General features: G+C 40.3%; 2 protein-coding genes and 1 long non-coding RNA gene across 4 annotated transcripts; 2 read left to right on the top strand and 1 right to left on the bottom strand.

The window, feature by feature from the left end:
* Positions 1-81: 81 nt before the first annotated feature.
* Positions 82-15138, bottom strand: antxr1a (ANTXR cell adhesion molecule 1a). Its single transcript, XM_037258621.1, has 18 exons — positions 14670-15138; positions 13134-13205; positions 12982-13053; positions 12606-12687; positions 12434-12467; positions 12121-12200; positions 11664-11732; positions 10920-11000; positions 10262-10322; positions 10047-10145; positions 8717-8786; positions 8564-8642; positions 8210-8305; positions 6478-6519; positions 5523-5618; positions 5281-5448; positions 5047-5127; positions 82-1316 (listed from the first exon to the last, which is right to left on the bottom strand). Exons 1-18 carry the CDS (start codon positions 14822-14824, stop codon positions 918-920), a joined length of 1836 nt encoding a protein of 611 aa, XP_037114516.1. The 5' UTR covers positions 14825-15138; the 3' UTR covers positions 82-917.
* On the top strand, positions 12163-14857 carry LOC119126992. The gene is made up of 2 exons (XR_005098739.1): positions 12163-12692; positions 14658-14857. It is a non-coding gene; the product is annotated as an uncharacterized LOC119126992 (long non-coding RNA).
* An 834-nt stretch (positions 15139-15972) lies between the features above and the next one.
* LOC119126990 (MOB kinase activator 1A) lies at positions 15973-20551 on the top strand. Of its 2 annotated transcripts, none has more exons than XM_037258629.1 (6): positions 15973-16155; positions 16930-17096; positions 17422-17515; positions 18012-18145; positions 18605-18768; positions 19013-20551. In XM_037258629.1, exons 1-6 carry the CDS (start codon positions 16142-16144, stop codon positions 19088-19090), a joined length of 651 nt encoding a protein of 216 aa, XP_037114524.1. In that variant the 5' UTR covers positions 15973-16141; the 3' UTR covers positions 19091-20551. The 2 variants fall into 2 exon arrangements, with proteins under 2 accessions (XP_037114524.1, XP_037114525.1); XM_037258630.1 differs by having other exon boundaries at positions 15974-16155; positions 16933-17096.
* Positions 20552-20583: the final 32 nt, after the last annotated feature.

Here is a 20583-nt window from a genome sequence, read left to right as displayed (position 1 = left end):
CCAAAATTGGGTCCACGTTGAGTTTACGTGGATCAAAGTAAATATTGATTTCTTGTCTTTTAAGCACAGTAGTTGCAATTGTAATAGCGATAACATTTTTTATTTAAGCTTGTTTACAAAAAAAGGAAAAAACCCAAAAAGTACAAATTGTATGAAAGAAGTTCTCCCATTGCTCTGGCGGTACGGTTCTATTGTCAAGTGTGTAAACGATGACGTCCTACACGTTTATATCGCGACAGCGCATGCACAGATCGTTCGGGATGGCAAAAGGAATCACCCATTCTGATTTGAAGATTATGACATCCAATTGTTCAATCGACTCCAAATTTTCCAGAGGTGCAAATGAGTGTGAATAGTTATTCATGCGCTATAAATGGCCATCCTTTTTTCTCTCTCTCTCTTTCTTACAATGAAACTTGTTGAATAGTCCAGAATCACAATCACTCCATTGCGTAGCCAGCCCTCATAGACCGCTTCACAGCCAAAGTCGATTGGGAAGGGCTCCAAAACTCACCCCTGACCCTAAATAAGGACAATCGCTATCAAACATTGAATTGCTCAGGTGTTAATGACATCATAACTAAAGGGTTTGTTGAATTCTGCATGATGCAGTTGGAGGCATCTTTGTACAGGAGCACGCTCCCATGTGCGAGTCCATCATCTCTCTGCCGGACAGGGAGCGGTCACTTAAAGCTCTCCGCGGTAGAACGAATGCTCTCATGTGATTTCAATGTCAGTAATTCAAGCATCCGTTGGGCTAGATGTGTACAAAAGTCAGTGTAGACAAATAGCGGAAGGAAAGCAGGTCCTCGTTGGCCATTGCACAAGGCCACAGCCTGCTGGGCTTTACTCTCCCGCAGACACAATCAAACATGGTCACGCGCTTTGAATTCTTGCTGGGGTTCTCACTTTGTCAGCTACAGGCCGGGGCGTGGCGGGGGGCGGGCCGGCGGCGGGGCTCGTCCCGGAGCGGGGCCTTGAGGTAGCGGGGGCAGCGTGACGGAGGGCGAGAGGGGAGGTGGCGGGGTAGGCGGCAGCTCGGGCGTGGCGGGTATGTGCAGAGAGGTGGGTGGGAGAGCCCGTTTGGGAGGTGGGGTGTAGTAGGGAGGGGTGGACGGAGGAGAGGGGCATACGTCGGAGGGCGTCAAAGGCAGGATGGGCAGGGTAGTGCAGAACGGTGGGCTGCCGGGGGTTGGCGGGAGGGTGCCCTGCGGTGCGGGTGGACTCCTGCTGGGAGGGGTGTAGATGGGCGACGGGTTGTAGTCGGGGTAGCGAGAGGAGGCCGACTTCATGCGAATAAAGTTCATGCATCTGCCCTGAAATGACAAAATGGACCAGATGTTAGACAGACTTTTACAATGCAACTCAGTGACTTTTAGTGTCGAACCAAAGGGGCTATAAAAGCAGAAACGGGCTGGTTCGTTCCTTTAAAAAAAAAGTGCTTGAGTAAAGGAGTTTATGTTTTTCTACTTGGCTATTGAGCGTGAGTATTTTTGCAACCTGTTTTGATAGCAACTTTCAAATGTTTGATTAGATAGTAAAGGCAGGTCCTGACATTGTTTCGGAGTGCATCGGTGCAAGGCTTTGTGCACGTGTACGGAGCTCAGCTTGGAGCTAGCCCAATGATTCTCATATTGCTGGAAAATACAGTATTGGAGTCCAATCCAAACATGATTGATTGCTTCACTTTTTGCACAAGCTTCTACTAAATGCTCACAAGAAAGCACTCCGCAGGAAAGGCCAATGAGGTCAAGTCCATTCGCATTTTCCATTTGAACTGGGAAATCAGAATCAAGTCTCTTTTTTTCCCCCCCAGGTTAGTATTTAGCTGCTATGTAATTTATGCAATATCAGATAATTCATGAAATGATGTCAAAGGTGGAACTTCTTATCACTTTTGTTTGTGATGGCCTTTTTCGGTGTGATGTGTTTTAGTTTTAGTTGTGCCTAATGAGTCTGATTTTGGTTTGAGCTTTTCCTCTTCAAGACAACATATAACTTGTGTGCATTGCATTTAACAGTGTGTTGATTGGAAGCAGACATCTGCTTTCACTTACAACACTGTTTATTTTTGTCTCTTTGATTGTATACATTTCCTGTCATTTCTTGAATTATCAACCTGGATTCATTTGATTGGTAAAATTTTTCCAATTGTGTTTCCACTCAATTATGTTGATATTCAACACATTGATGAAATAGTGAATATCCTACAGCACGTCATTAAATTGAATACGTCAGCTAAATCAAGATGCCACTTACTGCATATTTATGGTAATCATAATATTACGGAAACACTCAGGCCATAGCAGTCAGTCAACAATGTTAATTTTTTCAGATGTTTTTTGTCATCCCTGATCTACTTGATACAATTTGAGTAAAAACATAAATGTCTTTTCAGTTCCCCTGTTATAACAACATGACATTGAGTTTGCCACTGATGGATCTTGTTAGTCAATCATTCAGGGGAAGTTATAAAAGGGAGGATCCTAATTGCAACCAGAGCAGCCTGTTTACTGCAAATCCTCACGAAAGCATTTTCTTCAGTGCCCAGAAGAAGGTTTACAATGAGAAAGACTCACTCACGCTCAGGATGTTCACTGTTGTTTTCAAAACCAAACATCCCTGAGCTTGTACGATTCGGTATCCCGCACACATTTCACACAGAAATTATTTGTTCGAAATGATTAGCATATTAAGTGAGACCTTGGGTCAGAAAGAATTTAAAAAATATTTTATATTTTTCTTTGGCTTTTTGATTATTATTTTTTTTGGTGGGTGGGTGTCTGTCAGGGCCTTCCCTCAACAAAATGTTATTGAGCATTTTTTCTCACCAACCCGCGCAAGAGTGCATAGTGTGGCACATTCACAAACGGGTATTTTGTGCCATCGTAAGCAAAAAAAATATATAATTTCACTTACGAATGATGAGGATTTCTGAATTTCAAGCGCCCCAAATTCAAGGGCTTGTGTGTGACATATTGGGGGAAAAAATGACAATTAAACCCTAAGCGTAACTTTGCTGGAAAAAAACTAAACGAATTGGTTAATGTTGAACACCTGCTTTTATTTCTTGATGACTTCACTTAGTCAATAATCCGAACGGCTGAATGTGTGTAAGCGTGTTAACATACTTAACATGTATTATATGTCCCATGTGTGTGTTACATTACAGCCATGCAATAATATTTGAATCACTCTCATGACGGAACTGGCCAATATGGTAGCCAGGCAATCCAACACAAAGCACTGCAGCCACGTGCAAAATGTTACGAAAGGATCTTCAAATCATCACAGACTCACCGAATGATTTAATAATGATGATAAGTGGACACTTAGCATTGGTTGCGTAACATGGCCACTTCTAAGAATGATCATAGTACATTTTGTTTTGCTCAATGAAATTTGCAGACACTGGTAAGAACATTTCAAGGATGTTGTTTACAAAGTGTTTTCCTGTCTTATTTTTGGAGAGGTTTTGCATTTGGAAATGGTTTGGATGTGTAGCTGCATGCATTTTGTGACATAGTCTGTCACAATCACCGTAGGTGTGTACGTATGCATGCAGCCTGCATCTCTATAATGAACAACAACATTTTTAATCCAGAAAGCTGGTTCTGCCATTCGGTCTGTTGTCCTTGTGAGTTAAATGAGAAACACTCGAGATGAAGCAATGACTCACATTGTTCCATACTCCCAGACTTGAGTGTAAACACAGCTGTGTGCCACCTGACACACTTTTGTGAAAACAATCAAGTGGCTGGTAAACGTATAGTTCGTGTGTGTGTGTGCGTGTGCGTGCGTGTGTGTGTGTGTGTGTGTGTGTGTGTGTGTGTGTGTGTGTGTGTGTGTGTGTGTGTGCGTGTGTGTGTGCGTTTGTGTGTGTGTGTGTGTGCGTGTGTGTGTGTGTGTGCGTGCGTGTGTGTGTGTGTGTGTGAGTGTGTGTACGTTATGTAAAGGCCTCTATATAGCAAAGCCTGCCTTGTGAAGCTAACACTGCTGCACAACAGTTGGATCTCAAACATGTTTTTATTCTAAAAATGAACATTTCATTGTAGCTCATCAAGTATTATTTTGGATGTCATTAGATAGTGAAAACGACACAACTTTATTTCCATTATCTCTTTGAGGAGTTGGTGAATGTGCCAAAATGTTAGTGTGAATTCCAGTAAAAATACTGATGGAGTCTGCAAGGAGGTTGCTCCATCTGAAGTGAAAGATTTCTGCTGAAGTCATCAGTGGACAAAGCCAAATGTTATTTCTCAATGGACTGCTGGGGTGGGGGGGGGGTGATAACGTTGCATGTAACTGTTGGCAGTAAACATTCAGTCTTGGCGAGTGGAACAGGCAATAATTAATGCAACAATCAAAAATGATGTGGTTGTCAGCGAGCACAAATACTAGTATGTCTCGCCAAATATTCATTTCTGTTTTTAGTGTTTAACCTTCGTGTTGTGATTCATTTTGACCGCCTACAGGAAAGTGAACTGTTATCGCCTTGAATGCACAGCTGGCCATTGAGAAATAACATTTGGCTTGGTCCACTGATGACTTCAGCAGACATCTTTTCCCTGCATGTATTCGCACTGCAGCCAGCCAGACGTTAGAGCAAAGTTAACTCCCAATTTGCCATCACTTCACCCATGAGGCTCTCTTTATGCAACGGTTCTCAAATTGGGGTCAGCAGTTCTCTGGGTGGGGTCCACAAAATGATTTGCAGTGCAATAATTTAGCATGTTTACCTGCTAAAATTAAGGCCTATGTCTTTTTTAGACAAATATATTTTTTGCCTGTATCATCCCCTCGGTGAAAGAAAGAATATTCCTACTTTTGGTCATATTTTTTGTTTGGAGGTTTGCCGTCCGATTTTTCTTCGGTAAAATGGGTGTCTTGGCTCAATACCATTTGAGTGAACACTGCGGTCTCACAGTGTTCACAGATCTGCCAATTTCTCTACAATTAGCGGTGCAAACGGGCCTCCTTGTTGAACAAATTTCATGTGATCGCTCACAGTGATTGCGGTTTCCTGTAATTTTGCGGTAATCTTACCTTATCACCTGGATGAGGTCTCATCACTGACACGCGGTTGTAGGCTTTTCTTAAAAGGGCCCACAATGCATCCAGTTTGCTCTATACAAACAAAGAATGATCTTACTAGCACAGATGTTGGAGTGCGTAACTGTTTTCTCCTCACAAAAAATGCTAGTCAGCCAGCAAAAGATATTTATGTCCCTTAAACGTGGACAAGAATTTCTGAATCCTTAGCCGTATTTATTTTCGTACCTGGATGGGCGAGTACCACTTGTGTGCTCCAATGGGTTTTTGCATGCCGTTGTTGAGAACACGCGTGGGGCACTGCACAAACTCCTGCTCAGGCATCTTCACTTTGGCATTTTTGGCCTTCTCCAGTTTTGCTCCTTCTTCAGTGGAGCCTTTCTCACCCCAGCGGACCTAACAAAGACCAGTTCATTTAGTTGAAGTTGAGAAAAGTCCTCAGGTGGACTAACTTGATGCACTCTTCTCACCTCCATCCTTTTGATTCCCCCGACTCCCCGTCCTCCGTAGTAGGACGCATCTACAGTGGGCCATTTCTTCTTTGGTGTATCATCGTCTTCATCATCCTGAGGGTTGTGAAAAACTATGATGAGGGGCTTCAACTTAAATTTAGAGTTGGCTATAGTGTAGAACTGCATTGCATCATATCAAGTATTGAGCATAGTATTTTGATCACCTTTTTTACATACAGGGTCAAAATATAGTAAAAAAAAAAATTCCCTCAGTATGATACTACTGCAAACCCTAACCACAATAATAAACACATTGTTAAATGAATACTTCTCTAACACTGTCAATCAAAATAATGCCCAATTATTTTTTTCAGGGTAGAATTTTAGAAGCAGCTAGTTACGTAATGTATCAATGTTGAGGCCAGTCACCAGGACACAACCTGTAAAATTCTTCTTCTAAAATAACCAGGCATAATTTGGAAGCAGTTCTTTTATGTCCTTCTCCGCTCTAACATCCATCCTTTTTTTTCCTCTGTCTGTCTGTGGTGGTTGACAGATCCAAGGAAATAACACAGAAGCCCAAAAGGAAAATCTCATGACATATACAGTCCATTTGACTGATAATATATCATCGAGCATGCCAGGCTATTTGTTTCGGGCGTAAACAGTATAATTCGTGCAAATGCGGTATTAGTGTCTTAATGGTTGGCTATAATTCCCAACAGAATGCTTGGAAGACTCGAGGCTATAAATTAAAATCAGCCGGAAAACTGGGATGGGTCGGAAAATAGCAATAGTCTGAATTTTATTGTTAATGTTGGAGGGCGGGAACTCGCAACACATTCAAGAGATTGTTGGACTTTCGTTCCAGGGCGAGAGGGAATGATAGCACTTGGTCATAGACGTTTAAGATGTCAGAATAAACAAAAAACATGCAGGGAGTCATTAGAATGTGAAAAGGTGCCGCCCCTACCGAACTCTCCTCCGCAATAGGTGGCGGGGGCTCATGGATGATCTGAGAAGAAATAAACACTGCATCAGATAAAGTCATGAAAGCATGTCGAAAACTTTGTTGTCTCCGCCCATGGCTGAGGAAATGCTTTGTCCACCTTCCATGACCTAGAAATCTGCCTTCCACATTTTGGGGCAAAAACACATTTTTAAACTGCTATATTATCTTTTTATTTATTTATTTATGGAACAATATCCTCTCTATGGAATATATTCATCATTTTCTCATATTTTCAGATGTGCATTGTTTGAATTTGCTGCAAGGCTCCATATGTTGCTGCACGCACATCGCACGTACAGTTTAGTCTGCCTGGCACCGGCTGCACGCGCCTCTCATGTGTGCTTTGGTGTCATTTTTCCCCATCTACAGATGAGCTGTCAGGTTGATTATAAACCAAGTGAAGACAGCAAAATTAAATGCATTGCGTGACCCTGACTTTTCTTATTTGTGATTTTCCTCCATCCTTCTCCAAATCCTGGAGCAAGAATGACTCTCCATGGTAACCCGGCATCATTTTCCTAAACAGACACGCATGGGCTTCGAGTGCCATGAACTAGACAAGAACAGAGTGAGTAAAGGGAGCCATAATGTAAAAATGGACAGATTGCTCTGTTTTTGTGCTGTTCCTTGCGTTTTACATTGTGCAGAGCTGCTGACTACTTGATAAATCACCTCACTTTTGGTGATTTCTAATGCTATACCATATTTTGTCATCAGTCTCATCCAAACAAAATATTCCAATTATTCAGTGATTACTGATGAAAAAAGTACCAGGGGCCACACCGGAAAAAAAGTACAATGATGTGATTAAAGGTGTAGAGTTTGGAGAATAAAGTTACAGTATGATGAGGAAGTCTAGCTGATGGCGTAATATACCCCCCAAAATAGGTGATTTCTTTCACAAGAACAGAGAAAATATTTTCTCAATTTGATTCCAATGCTTGTTCTGATTATAGTGTTGATGTGCCAAAACAATGATTATTTCATTGTTTCGGCATTTTGAAGCAATTATGTTTGTGATTGCGGAAACAAAGTTTATCTTTTACAATCAAGCATTTCTCCTTGTAAGTGTCCAACTTTATTCTTCTCGCATTCATATTTGCTCTTGTGAGATTTTATTCCTGTTATATTTTTTCTTTTAATATGGTCTTAACACTGCTTTCTAAGAAAAAAATAAAAATGAAAAAATGCACTCGCTTTCTTAGGTGAACAGAACAATGCTAATTTCGGTTGACCCTATTTAAGTGAAGTTCTACAACTACATTAATAATCATATCGTTAGATGATGTCCGTATCAATGAAAGCATTATTATTTTGTGTAGGAATAATTTTTGACACAACTCTCGTTTTAAATCTCATCAGAATGCCTAATGTCCCGTGATCAGCGAGGATATTAGTTGGCTACATACTACATATACACTGCGGTAGTAATGTGGACTTGAATTTTTAAGGAAATAGGAGAAGCAATCTCAACATCCCATATTACTCAAACTGTTACACAACAGCCTTGACCTCTTCTGTTTGTTCCATTCTGAAATATAAGCCCTAAACTGTTGACTGTTGTTTAGGTTAACCAGATGACTTGAGGCAGTGTTGGCCGGACATGAGAACGGCAAACCAAGCTCTATTAGTGCCTTTCAAAAGCAATTCGTCATCAGTGTCACTACTGATCTGTATTAGAGGGTGGACTCACCACAGTGCAGCAGAGGGGCCAGAACCACCACAGGAGAGCCAAGATGAGGAGCAGCATGAGGATGAGTAGAGTGATGGCCAAAATGGTCCCATCAGACTGTGACATATAAACACAGCATCACACACAAGGTAAAAATGTACGGTCCAAAGAGTTGCTTTGTTTTTTGCTCCATGTCATTTCTTTGTCATGAGAGGAAGAAATAAACACTGGAAACCGCTGAATGGTTTGTTACTACAGTTGAGTTGCCTCAAGCTTCAAGGCAAGCTTCTTTGGTGGCATCAATGTTTGCTGTGTTCTAGTCAAGTAGAATGGATCTTCCAAGTTAAAGGATTCTTTTTTCATTCTTGTACTCACACAGCTGACAGTCGTAATGGTGACCGAACTGGAGATGAAACTGAGCCCTTCGTTCATACTGACATAAAGATTTGCTGCCCTGGAAATGAAATGAGAAAACAACTCGATTGTCATGCTGTTGGAAAAACAAAAGGGGCACGACGGTGAACTTACATTCCCTCATCCTGAAGCACAGGAGCCTGGCAGAGAAGATATGTATCCTCCACGATCAAAGGTTTCACCACTGGAGACAAAGATGGAAATGTGTCAGGAAAACATGAGCATTGAGTCAAACATTCCAGTCTTGTCATACAAAAGAAGGCCAAAAATAACTGTTGATCTGAAATGACTTTGTTGTTTACCAAAAGACATCACAGTCATTGAATGAATGTTGGGCAATAGGAGAAGGGACTCCAGGAACATTTTCGCGAAATGAAATTTCGGAGAAGCGCGTTACCTCAAAATCAAAACAAATACTGAGGGAATGAAGTCTCATACAAAACCGTCAATAAAACTGACGGCTTTTGTTTTTGAGGTAAATCTAGGTCTTGTCCGTTTCCAGCTGGCTTTTAGGAAAGCAGCTCCAACAAGCACCATGACCAGGGCGCTGTGTTTATTCTGGCAGGGGGAGAGCATACCCCAGAACTGAGGAAATCAACACGAGAGTCACATGGGTCATGGCTGATCCACCCTTGAAACTTTGTGCAGGATGGAAGGATAAGCGAATAATGTGGCCAGAAACAGCTTAGCCTCAATAGGAACGGAGCCAGATCATATGTGATCTCGCTCCAAGTTCATCCCAACATCCACTGTGCTTTTTCTTCCATTAAAGAAAGATAAATTGGACTCAGAGGCTTCTCAAGAACAACTAAACAAATCCAGTGAAACGCACACACAGTTGAATCCCCGCAAGACTACAAAATTCCATCTAACTCCCTTGTTGGAAGAATATTCAGATTGTATCCTTTTGCTCCCAAGTTACCATTCATGGGTTCATTCAAAGAAAAGTTCATGTCGTGCAAAAAAGTTAAGCACTATTAGATGTAGGGTAATGTATAATATTGCGTCATTTAGGAGAAGTGTTTGATCTTTCTTTGTAAACTAGACCAACACCACCCGCAGAGCTGTGGTGTGCACAGTAGGAAGCGGTTTCCACAACTATTTCATTAAGCCACCAGCAAAGACTGTGGGGAAATTGTTTGCTGCCCTTAAGGCACTTTGTTGCATGTGTGGCCATTTTCTTTACAGGCAGTAACAACAGAACAACTTTTAAGCTAATATAAAAAAGCCAAGGCTGTAAACTTATCGCCTTTTTTGATCATACAGGAATCCAGCTTTGCATTGGTCTTTGAATTTAAACTTCCCCTACATATTATAATGGACCCAATTATTTATTGAGGGGTGTTTTTCAGTTTTTCTCATATAAAAACACTGTCAGTCTAAACTACAGCCAGAATAATACACATACTGCTCATTCTGATTTTTGAAGATATATTTCACTTACTTTTAGTAAGGGTGTCGTTAATGCGAAAGCTGCAGAGGACCTTTTCCACATTGCGTGCATGGAGGAATCCATTTCCTCTTACGACAACCTGGAATGACTCTGATGGAGGAGAAATGAAAACCCAAAATGTCATTTCAACAATTTGTGATGACCCCCAAAAATCTTCAGTGTCAAGTTTACGATTCTCAGCATGAAAGGAAAGCCTGCTTCCTCACCTCCTGCACAGATACTGGAGGGCTCAGCTGCCAGAATCTCAATGCAAGATCTTTTCAGGATCTGAGGAAATGTAAATGGGAAAAAAAGCATTAACGGGAATAACTTGGCATTCTCCACAATATTTTTTCCGTGTCAGTGTTTTCTGTTGTTATAATCTCTTTCATTTGTTTGTTGACATGATGCTGCTACTTCAACAGTTTTAAACCGTTCCTGACGTCATTGAGAACATGGCTTGCTCCTTGAAATTCAAATTCGATGATAATGCGCTGCAGATGACGAGCCTAACCTATCAAAAGCAGCCCTGTTGTCACGAAAAACTGTTTTATTTTTTTTTTATTTCCTGACAACGGTTAAATCACAAGAGATCCAGAAAGCTCTTTGATCCAGTTCGGCCAAACATGAGCCTCACTGATCAAAAACAGCAAAGTGACAGTCACAGTGAGTATTCTCTGGAATTTTGTCCCAGGCACAGTTTCAGGGATACAAGCCCTTAAGGAAGGCTTATAGTCCTTAGGTCTGGTATGCACTTATGAGTTTAAAGTATGAGGTCATTGGGTGCAGGTATTATATGTCAAGGTGATTTCCTGTGGGCCGACAATCCATAGTCACTCATTTCCATACACGTGTTGTTTGTGTGGACAAAAGTGACATACTCACAGAATCAATGACTCCCTGCAAAGCTTCAAATCCATCGGTGACAGGGAATACGTGGTCCTTACTGTCAGCAATCTTCGCCAGCTGAAGGTGAGCAATGACAAACACAAGTGAGACATTAAGTGTAAATTCACTTCTTAGTCATTGTCCAGATTCCGATATTTTTAAACTTGACCCACATTTCTTCCCAAACGAAATGACAGCAATGTATAAAGGAACTACAGCACTGTTTTGATGTCACTGTGAATTTTATATTGAACTCAAAACAGTATTCAATTGGGAAAATTTTACTCATTCGATATTTTATGTAACCTAATTAATCAGCCGATGAATCGGTTTTGGGATTTTTTCTTCTAACGAATATTACAATTTGCATCAGCCTAAAATAAAATCCATATCAATCGGGACCTACAAATTACAATCTGACATTGCCATTGGAAGAGACAGCAAGGCAGTGCGCTATTTTTTTCATCTGCAATGTTTTTTCCATATAGAAATTCACCATTATAAGATTCTTAAAATTTGCACATAATCAAAGGTTATTTATTGCCATTGTCAAGCACACTAGTTGGCAGCTTGACCTTCAAAGTATTGGCTGGAAAAAAAAAAAGCTGTAACCTTATTCATGTGAGAATTGATGGGTTTGCTTCAACTGCATTTGCAGTAAAAGTAGCTTCACTCTATGACAAACGTGAGATTTTTTTCATGTTTGAGAAATATGTGCAAAAAGTTGATGTAAACAGCCACCTGAGTCTCATTGAAGTCCTTCACCCCAACGCAGTAAACTGTGGCCCCCAGACTCCGTGAGCGATTGGCCTGTCAGGTTGGCAAAGATTGAGAACACAAATGAGACAACATTCCTTGGAGCAGATGGATTCTGTTACAGCTCAGCATTTTACAACATTTTACAAAACAAAGTTACACAGCTTTGAATTTTGTCATGCAACTAAACGTTTTTACAAGACATGCAACAACCAATCATCGCTTTCATTAAGTAGTATTATTTCCCTGGCTGGCCACATGTGTTTAAACAAACATTACACAACAAAGTCCAACACATCTCACCTGCTCTGAACTCTTACGTAGCAGAATATATAAATAACAGAATGATTAAAGCGGTCATGTGACACAGTTTAAAGTGGTTAGTGGTGGCCAAATTGACACTTGATTGCAATTATTGTGAAAGTCGATTTGTCTCTCTGACCTCTCTCTCGGCATAGAAGAAGAGATCCTCATGTAGCTCTCCATCTGTCAGAGCTATGATAACACTGGCGGTCCGATAACCTGCGGGTGTAAACCATTTGATCAGATCCTTTTAGTATAAATATGTGATCTATGCTTAGCTAGACACTTTTGTAAATGTAACCTAATTTATAAGCATGCAGTTGCAAGTACGTAGTCTTTTAAAGCTTCAGAGACCCTCTGACTCTTAAGTATTTAGCTCGAGGATGTTTTTTTGGAAGACTTTGGCATGACAACAAACCCACATAGGAGAGTAAAATCTTGATCATACGAACCTTCTGTATTTCCATGATATATCTGCTCACTGGCCTGTGGAACAAACACACCGACGATAAGCTGGCAATCAACCACATTCTACAGGAAGGTAATATCTGTTCAATTTATTGAGTCATGTGTTTAGTGTTCACGTTATGTGAAGAGTGAAGACAGAGTGGTGCTGGAGCTCACCCTCAGGATGCCCTCGTGCATGAAGGTGTCTCCACCTGGATGAACTCCCTGGAGCTCCTCCAGACCTTTGCGGATGCGTTCTCTAAGGTGACATACACAAAACAATCACAGCTCATATATATATATATTATCCTGTGCTTTAAATAAAGATTTCCAGCTTTAATCGAGGGCATTTTCTTTCAAATCAGGTAAATTGCGTAGAATTTTTTCATGAAGCAGTTCAGATAATGGATGCATGCGCACCACCAAACTACAGTAAAGTCTAGTTCAAATGGCAGTTATTGATTGTTTACAATATATATTATAGTATGCAATATAATGCTCCAGATCAGAACAAACAAAAAAAAGAATCCCACAATGGGTCATATGTACTCACCTGTCCTCTGTCAGGCGCATTAAAATCGTCCCTTCAGTGGAGAACACGATAAATGACATTCTTAATTGTGGACTAAAGCAAAGCAGAAATAAACACTGTGAGATCAGGAAATAAATCTTGAAGGCTTTTGCCCGAAACGTCGATGAGTTTACCTTATAAATTTATGAGCTAAGTGCTCAACAAAATGGTAGATTTCAGTCCAGTGGTCCATCACACTCCCAGATCTATCAAAGAGAAATGCCACATGGTTAATTTCCTACACATAGAGCATTCTAAAAGAACAGAGAGCTGCCTTTTAATTGAGGGTTGTTAATTAAAACCATATGACTTGCACAGAAGCAAATCAGCAACAGTTTGGAGCTTTAAGCTGCCTTCCCCTGAGGGAATGCACACTGCTCAAGTTACTGCTAACATCCTTAGAATGCATCCGCAATTAATTAGGTCTCTTGTTACAATCTGAGAAATGCATTCACCAGTGGAGTGTTGATGCTAATCAATTTTGCTCTCTTTGTTTACCTCCTTATAGTGAATGCGCTCCAAGTTGAGCTATTGGTATTATTTTTTTCCTTAATGTTTTTATTGGGCCATAAATCAACTGCCAGAAAATCCTCTATTTCCTGTGCAATTACAAAATAAACACAACAGCATCACATCGCGGAAGGAAGCCATTCATCATTCAGTTACTAACAAATATTTGACCATAATATGATGACCAAATGACACTGAATTATAAAACAAAAAAAAATGTCCATGTATCTCTGAATCACATGTCCTCATTTAAACTTTGCTTATATAACCTCAGATTCCACCCTCTTCCTCCTTCTTACCAAACCTATTTTTCATTGTTACCATGACATGAGTTCCAATGCGAAAACGCCAAGACAACAGGCTGAAACTTTCAAACATCTGGAGCCAATAACAGATAGGCTGTGAAGATACCGAGCGATGATGAAGCTAATACCGGAGCAGGAGGGTGGGGGCAGGCGGAGGGCATGGTTGCTGCAAGTTCAATGGGTCCACACTAAGATACGATGTAAAAACAATAAAGTGCAAATGGATGCATCCCTTTAAAACATGGAATGGCGTCTAGATGTCCATCGGCTTTGACACATGCACGATTCCCACTTGGGAAAAACAAACATTTAACAATGCATCAGCATGTCTGGAGCTGATGACACACACTCAAGTCCCACGTCCCAACTTCCACATGATCAACGAATCCCTCTATGACAATGTATTGAATACAATTATCCTTCTAAAAGTAGAATCTTTTATACTAGTTTTGTCGTGAATCTCACTAGATTGTTCAAGTGTACCTAATGAACTACCCTGTGAGTTTGGTGCACGCAGTTTAGGTTTAAATATCCTTCCACGTGGACTGTTATGTTGATGAAAACAAACACAGCATTGTTAGAGCACTGATGTTGAACATATGTGTCCCATGCTGAAATAGTTTTTGGAGCCTATGACACCACCATCATTCTAAACTTACTGCTGACATGGCAGCAAATCACAAAGTGTATTGTTTTATTTATTAAAAAATATTACGAGTGATTAAAAATGCCAATTCATTACTTATATGCTTCATACACATGCTTGTATCTTACTTTTACAAGAATGATTTCATGCACTGCATCTAAATTTGTTGTCACAACTTTTTTCTTGTTGTACAACAGAGTTGAACTCACTTGTCCAAGACAAAATAGAGGTCAAAGCCTCCGTAGCACGAGGACGACCCTGCCAGCCTTCTCTCGTGGTCGGATCCAGCATGAACAAGAGGAACAACCAGAGTGGCAGCAAACAAAGCTGGAAGCCAGGATCTTCTACTCCAACATGAAGGCATTATTCCATCTGAAAACCCCACAAAGGTAAAGGGGAAAATCTGAGCACCTTTCTCAGGATGTCAATAAAGAAAGTGCCAAGACAGTTCCTCTTTGTAGATCCCTCTGTCAGTCCTTCACAGTGATCTGCAGCATCCCAAAACAAAAAACAAAAAAATCATCCAAAGCAGAAGTGTAACTTAAGGGGCAAAGTGGAGAAGAAGAAGTGAGCGTTTTGAGTTTGAGTGGAATCTTTCATCAGTGGGTCCAACAAAGATGGTGCAAAGGACTTCTCAATTCGCAACCTCCCACTTGAGCTTTTTGCTCATCAAATGACCTTGCAAAGCAGTGATCTTTTAAACTCTTACTATTTACATTTTTTCCTCCCCCACTGCCTTAAGGTGATGGAAGCAGGACAATGGGAACTCCATCACCAATTAGTATATTCTGCCCCCTAGAGGCGAAAGTATAGAGTGCCGTGAAGCCATACTGACTATGGTCTGTAAATTTAGTTGTATGTATGTTGCATTGTTATCATATGACTAGTGGTAGCAGCAAGCATTCATATTTGCTGTAGATTTTTCCCCATTCTTCCTTGCACCCTTATTTCATCTGATTAGAAAAAAAACATACTTTGCCAACTCCTGTCGTCTAGTATTTGCATTACAGTTTGTTTTTAAACTTGGACAGATAATATGATTCAGTCCACGTTGCAATTTGTTACTTTATGAAAGATAAACAAAAACACAAATGAGACTTGAGTGAGATAAAAACATACATATATACATACATAAACATATTCTCAGACTTCAAATAACACAGACATAATTTGATTCAGTCAACGTTGATATTTATTTTATTAAAGATAAACAAAAACACAAATGAGACTCGAGTGAAATAAAAACATACATAGATACATACATAAACATATTTTCATATTTCAAATAAAGAAAGAAAAAAGACATCGCTTCGTTCTTTACACTTTGCAGCGAATCTGTCTAGTTAGTGAGTCAGACAGAGAAAATCTGTTGTCCTCAAAATGACTTCTGTAGCAATTTGCTGGTCATGTTCATGTTTACTGAATGATGAGAAAAGATAGATGTCTTATGTTAGGCGTAAAGTCCATTTCATCATACGTCAGTGGTTTCTCGTCTATCCAACAGGGGGCGACAGTGTTGCCCTCTCGTCGCCAGAGGAAGAACCTCGGTGGGTGCAGTTGATGTTAGCTGTTAGCGAACAACACGTACGAGACCGTTGCCTTGCCAAAATAACAATCCCCAGCGCCGCTAAACGGGATCGTGGAGTTTTAATCGAGCCACTCCGACGACCGCTTCGCCAAGATGAGCTTTCTATTGTAAGTAGACGTGACAAACATTTTAACTCGTGATCTAATTTTGTCATCGGCGCTTGCGGTTAACGTTAGCTAAAGTTCCAGCAGGGGAAGTAACTTATAACTAGAAGACACCCTTGCTTAAAAACAGCTTAACACCATTGCGATGACGGTGGAAACTACTTTGTAGTAAAAGGGTTATTATTATTCATCGGAATGCGTTTTATGTGCTCATTTCGTCTTTTCAGCCAGCCGCCATTTAATTATAACTTCCATGCTAGCTAGACGGTTAATGCTAGCTTTGAGTTGGGTTGCTTTCGTCTGACGTGTAATCCGAATGATATTGTGAACATTCGTAACCATTTATGTCTCTATCTACATGTTAGTTGTCACTTATTTAACACCAATGCCTTCCTGCTTAGTTACGTCTGAGGCATTTAATTGACCCACTCATTTGATCATTGTCTGTGGTGACACATTTCATGTACAGCAAGTACACTTTCACATTTATCGATCTAATCATACCTATGTCGAGAATTCTACCTTTACAAATGTCTTGCTTAGTTTTGCTTAAAATCTTCCGAGGGACTTTCATTAACAGGGCACCTGAGATACCTAAACTCAAACTAGTAAAATAATGTTGATATCCTTTGAGTATGAAAATTAAATCTTATTGACATAAAATTAATTGATTTGTCCCAAAACGTTTAGTTTTAAGTTTGGCAAGTCCACGTGCTTTCATTCGTACCTATGTTGTAGTATCAGGCAGCTTTCAGCTCTGTTTGTGTTTACCTCCAGCAGTAGTCGCTCATCCAAGACCTTCAAGCCCAAGAAGAACATCCCAGAGGGCTCTCATCAGTATGAACTGTTGAAACATGCTGAGGCCACGCTGGGCAGTGGGAACCTGAGGCAGGCGGTCATGCTGCCGGAGGGAGAAGATCTCAATGAGTGGATCGCAGTCAACAGTGAGTGCAGAAACAAAAGGCACACCACACATTGAGGAAAAGACATTGTTTTACCGATGCATTGAACTTCTATGTATCACATACATATTGTTCCAGACCCACCAAGTAAAAATCCACAGTATAAAGACAAAACAAAACAACACGTTTAAAAAGAGCAATTACTTGAGTCAGTCGAGGACCTTCTCTGATTCTGCTTCTCTTAATTACTACACCCCCACCCCCCACCCCACCATTAGACTTCAGTGCTTATGAGTTGTTGTTGTTGTTTTTTTATTATTATTATTGTTATGACATGTGGTATTAAGTGCATTTTTCTGGATTTCAGCGGTGGATTTCTTCAACCAGATCAACATGCTGTACGGCACCATCACAGAGTTCTGTACTGAGGCCAGCTGCTCAGTCATGTCTGCTGGCCCCAGGTAAGGCAGTAGAGCACACTGAATAAAAAGGAGTCCCTCGACCCAAAAAGTTCAACACCTTATCTAAATGGTGATTTTGTAAGAAATGTCTCCACCAAATTCCTGTTGTCTATAAAATCAGTTTATTCCCAGTGAATGAAGTAATAGCATGAAAGACGTTATGGGGCTAAAATGTGGCTTGCACTCTCTTCAGACGCTTGCTGTTTGTTGCTTAAATCTAGATCTGGCACTTCCTCTATCCTCTGACGGTCAGAGTTTAATCAGGAGGAAGGGCTCACTTCCTGCTCACGAAGCAGCAATCAGAAATATCCACATTCAGAAGCGATAGCCCTGCATTTCCCACTCCCTTGCATATTTTATCTTATCTCTTGCCAAGCAAAGTTTGCATGAACTCAGTTGATATGTAGAGCTTTTAAGCCATTCTGATCTTCTACTTCTCAGTCATATTGCTGTTAGGTTAAAAGCTCGCTGAGTTTAAATTTGTCACCTTTTGCAGATATGAGTACCACTGGGCTGATGGCACCAACATTAAAAAGCCTATCAAATGCTCCGCACCCAAGTACATTGATTATCTGATGACTTGGGTTCAAGATCAGCTGGATGATGAGACACTTTTCCCCTCTAAGATTGGTAAGATTTGATTTTGGAAGATTGACACGTTTTACTGCCTGATGAGATTTGTGGGATCTTCATTGCAATGTATGCTGCAAAGTCACCAAAATGATCAGTGCTCTTCTGTGTTCATAAGGGAAACCAATTCCCCCCCCCCCCCCATATATTAATACTTTCATAAAACAAAGTGCTGTATTTAGATGGAAGAATTCATCATTTGACTGCTCTGCAGCCCGAGGACAGATCTGCAGCTTCTTAGCACAAATGACTAATCTTGTGACTTCAGTTATATGGAGCAGTTTGATGGGGTCATGTGTTAAAGGACTCTAAGACTCATCAGATCAGTGTAGTTAGCACCATCTGGTGAAAGTTTGAGGAAACTAAGTCAGTCAAATTGCACACAAAACAGTATTCCATCCATGACCTTTAGAGATTTGATCACGTTTCATGCAAAGTAAAATCTGTTGTCCACCGCAGGGGTTCCGTTTCCCAAGAACTTCATGTCTGTGGCCAAAACCATCCTGAAGCGCCTTTTCAGGGTTTATGCACACATCTACCATCAGCATTTTGACTCTGTGATGCAGCTGCAGGAAGAGGCTCACCTCAACACCTCCTTCAAGCACTTCATTTTCTTTGTCCAGGTAGGTTCCTGCACCACTTTTCGGCTTCTGCTTGACTGAGATGGTGCAGCAAGTGTGTCCTACAGCCATCTCCGTGTAGCTCAACCACTTATTGTGAAGGGAAAATTGGGGTGAAGCGGTTGGCAGACTGCTGAGATGTGTCACATTAAATCTGTTTGAAAAAGTTTTAAAATGGAGTGGCTTCGATTTCAAGATGTATTCTTAGCCCATATATTTTATATATTTCTGTCTGTGTCACCTGCAGGAATTCAACCTTATCGACCGGCGAGAGCTCGCCCCCCTGCAGGATTTGATCGAGAAGCTCGGTTCCAAGGACAGATAGACATTATATCACACTCCTCTCCTGACTTTTATGCTGTTACTTTTATGCTTTTGAACACCTTTTCTTTTTGCCACTCCCCCTTCTCTCGGCCTCTGCTACCTCTGTGACGTCAGGTCTCAACTCTGTGTGCCTTCTTGTCATTCCTCTCAGCTGAACATTTGGATTGTACTATTTCTTTTGATCCATTTGCTGTCTTTTACATCTCCCCGACCCTTCTCCCCATCTTTATTTTGTCCTTTTGAATATGAATTAACATTATGTAATCAATGTATTATTTGCTGGACTGATTAATAAGATAAAAAGTGTTTTGTTTACTTTTTAATTGGACCAAGAAATTTTGAAAGTAGAAATGAGCTGCATGCTCTTTACAAGCTGGTTAACGTTTTGTTTTTCTTTTTATATATATATATTCAGTGTCATTCTGTTTTGACTGAACAAATGTCAAATTCTTACATTTCAATCACTTATTGCTATATAGTTTGTATAAAGTGAAACATTTTAAGAAGTAAATGGGTGAATCTAATCACATTACATTTTAGTGCAAATTGAAGACGGTTGCTGTGCTTGATGCCATGTAAGCAATACAATGCATTGACGAGTGATTGCGAGAAGCCTTTTTCACTTGTATGACTGCATTTGTCCATTTTATAAGGTTTGTTTCCCATTATTATAGAAGGTAAAATACAAGAAACAGAATAGGGCTTCCAGTAAACAGCTGTATAGTGAAAATATGATCTATAGACTGAATGCAAATTTGTAGGTAAATTAGTTTTGTTGTTGTTATTGGGTTATTTCTTTTGTGCCGATCATTTGTGGAACTCTGGGTTGTCTTGCGTTTCCTCAATGTTGGTACTTATTTCCCCGAAGGATAACAACTATTGCCTCTGTGCGCCAAAACAGAAATATTGTAAATATAATGGTTGTGATCCTGTCTTGAACTCAGGCTACAGCAGCAGGGCTGTCTGTGTGTACTGCCATCTTTTTACCAAACAATTGCAGCTGGGATTCTAATGGATGTTTTTTGGATTTGGCAACATTGACTGCAATTGGACCTTAATTCCTGAGATAGACATTTAAGAACATCAGGAACCAGCAGCTGCCATCTGGTGCAGTAACTAGTCATAATATTTCAGTAATTATAATGCTTAAAAGCCCTTTGAGTTTTATTTAATTACAGGAAACATGTCAAATCTTGTCCCATATGTAGCCAGCCACATTTCATATTTTTGTACTTGTAGAATTAGAGAAAGAACAAGGGCTTGCAAGGAAGTAGACGGTTTTATTGAATCCTTTGGTGGTCATTTTGACTGTTAGGGGGTGCACAAATGTACTGTGTCCAAACATTTGCTGTAAATAAGATCAGCATTTTTACCTGATAAAACTGTGCCTTTACATTATTGAAATGTCTTGATATGATGGTATTGGCAGATTTGAAGCTCAATAAAAACAATAAAAGGACAATGCTGTTTTTATTTTGTGTATTTGTATACAGT

Source organism: Syngnathus acus, chromosome 9 (assembly GCF_901709675.1).
Source record: "Syngnathus acus chromosome 9, fSynAcu1.2, whole genome shotgun sequence".
In the NCBI taxonomy this organism is placed as follows: domain Eukaryota; kingdom Metazoa; phylum Chordata; class Actinopteri; order Syngnathiformes; family Syngnathidae; genus Syngnathus; species Syngnathus acus.
The sequence above is the reverse complement of the archived record's forward strand: the minus strand, read 5'-3'. Positions and strand labels throughout refer to the sequence as shown.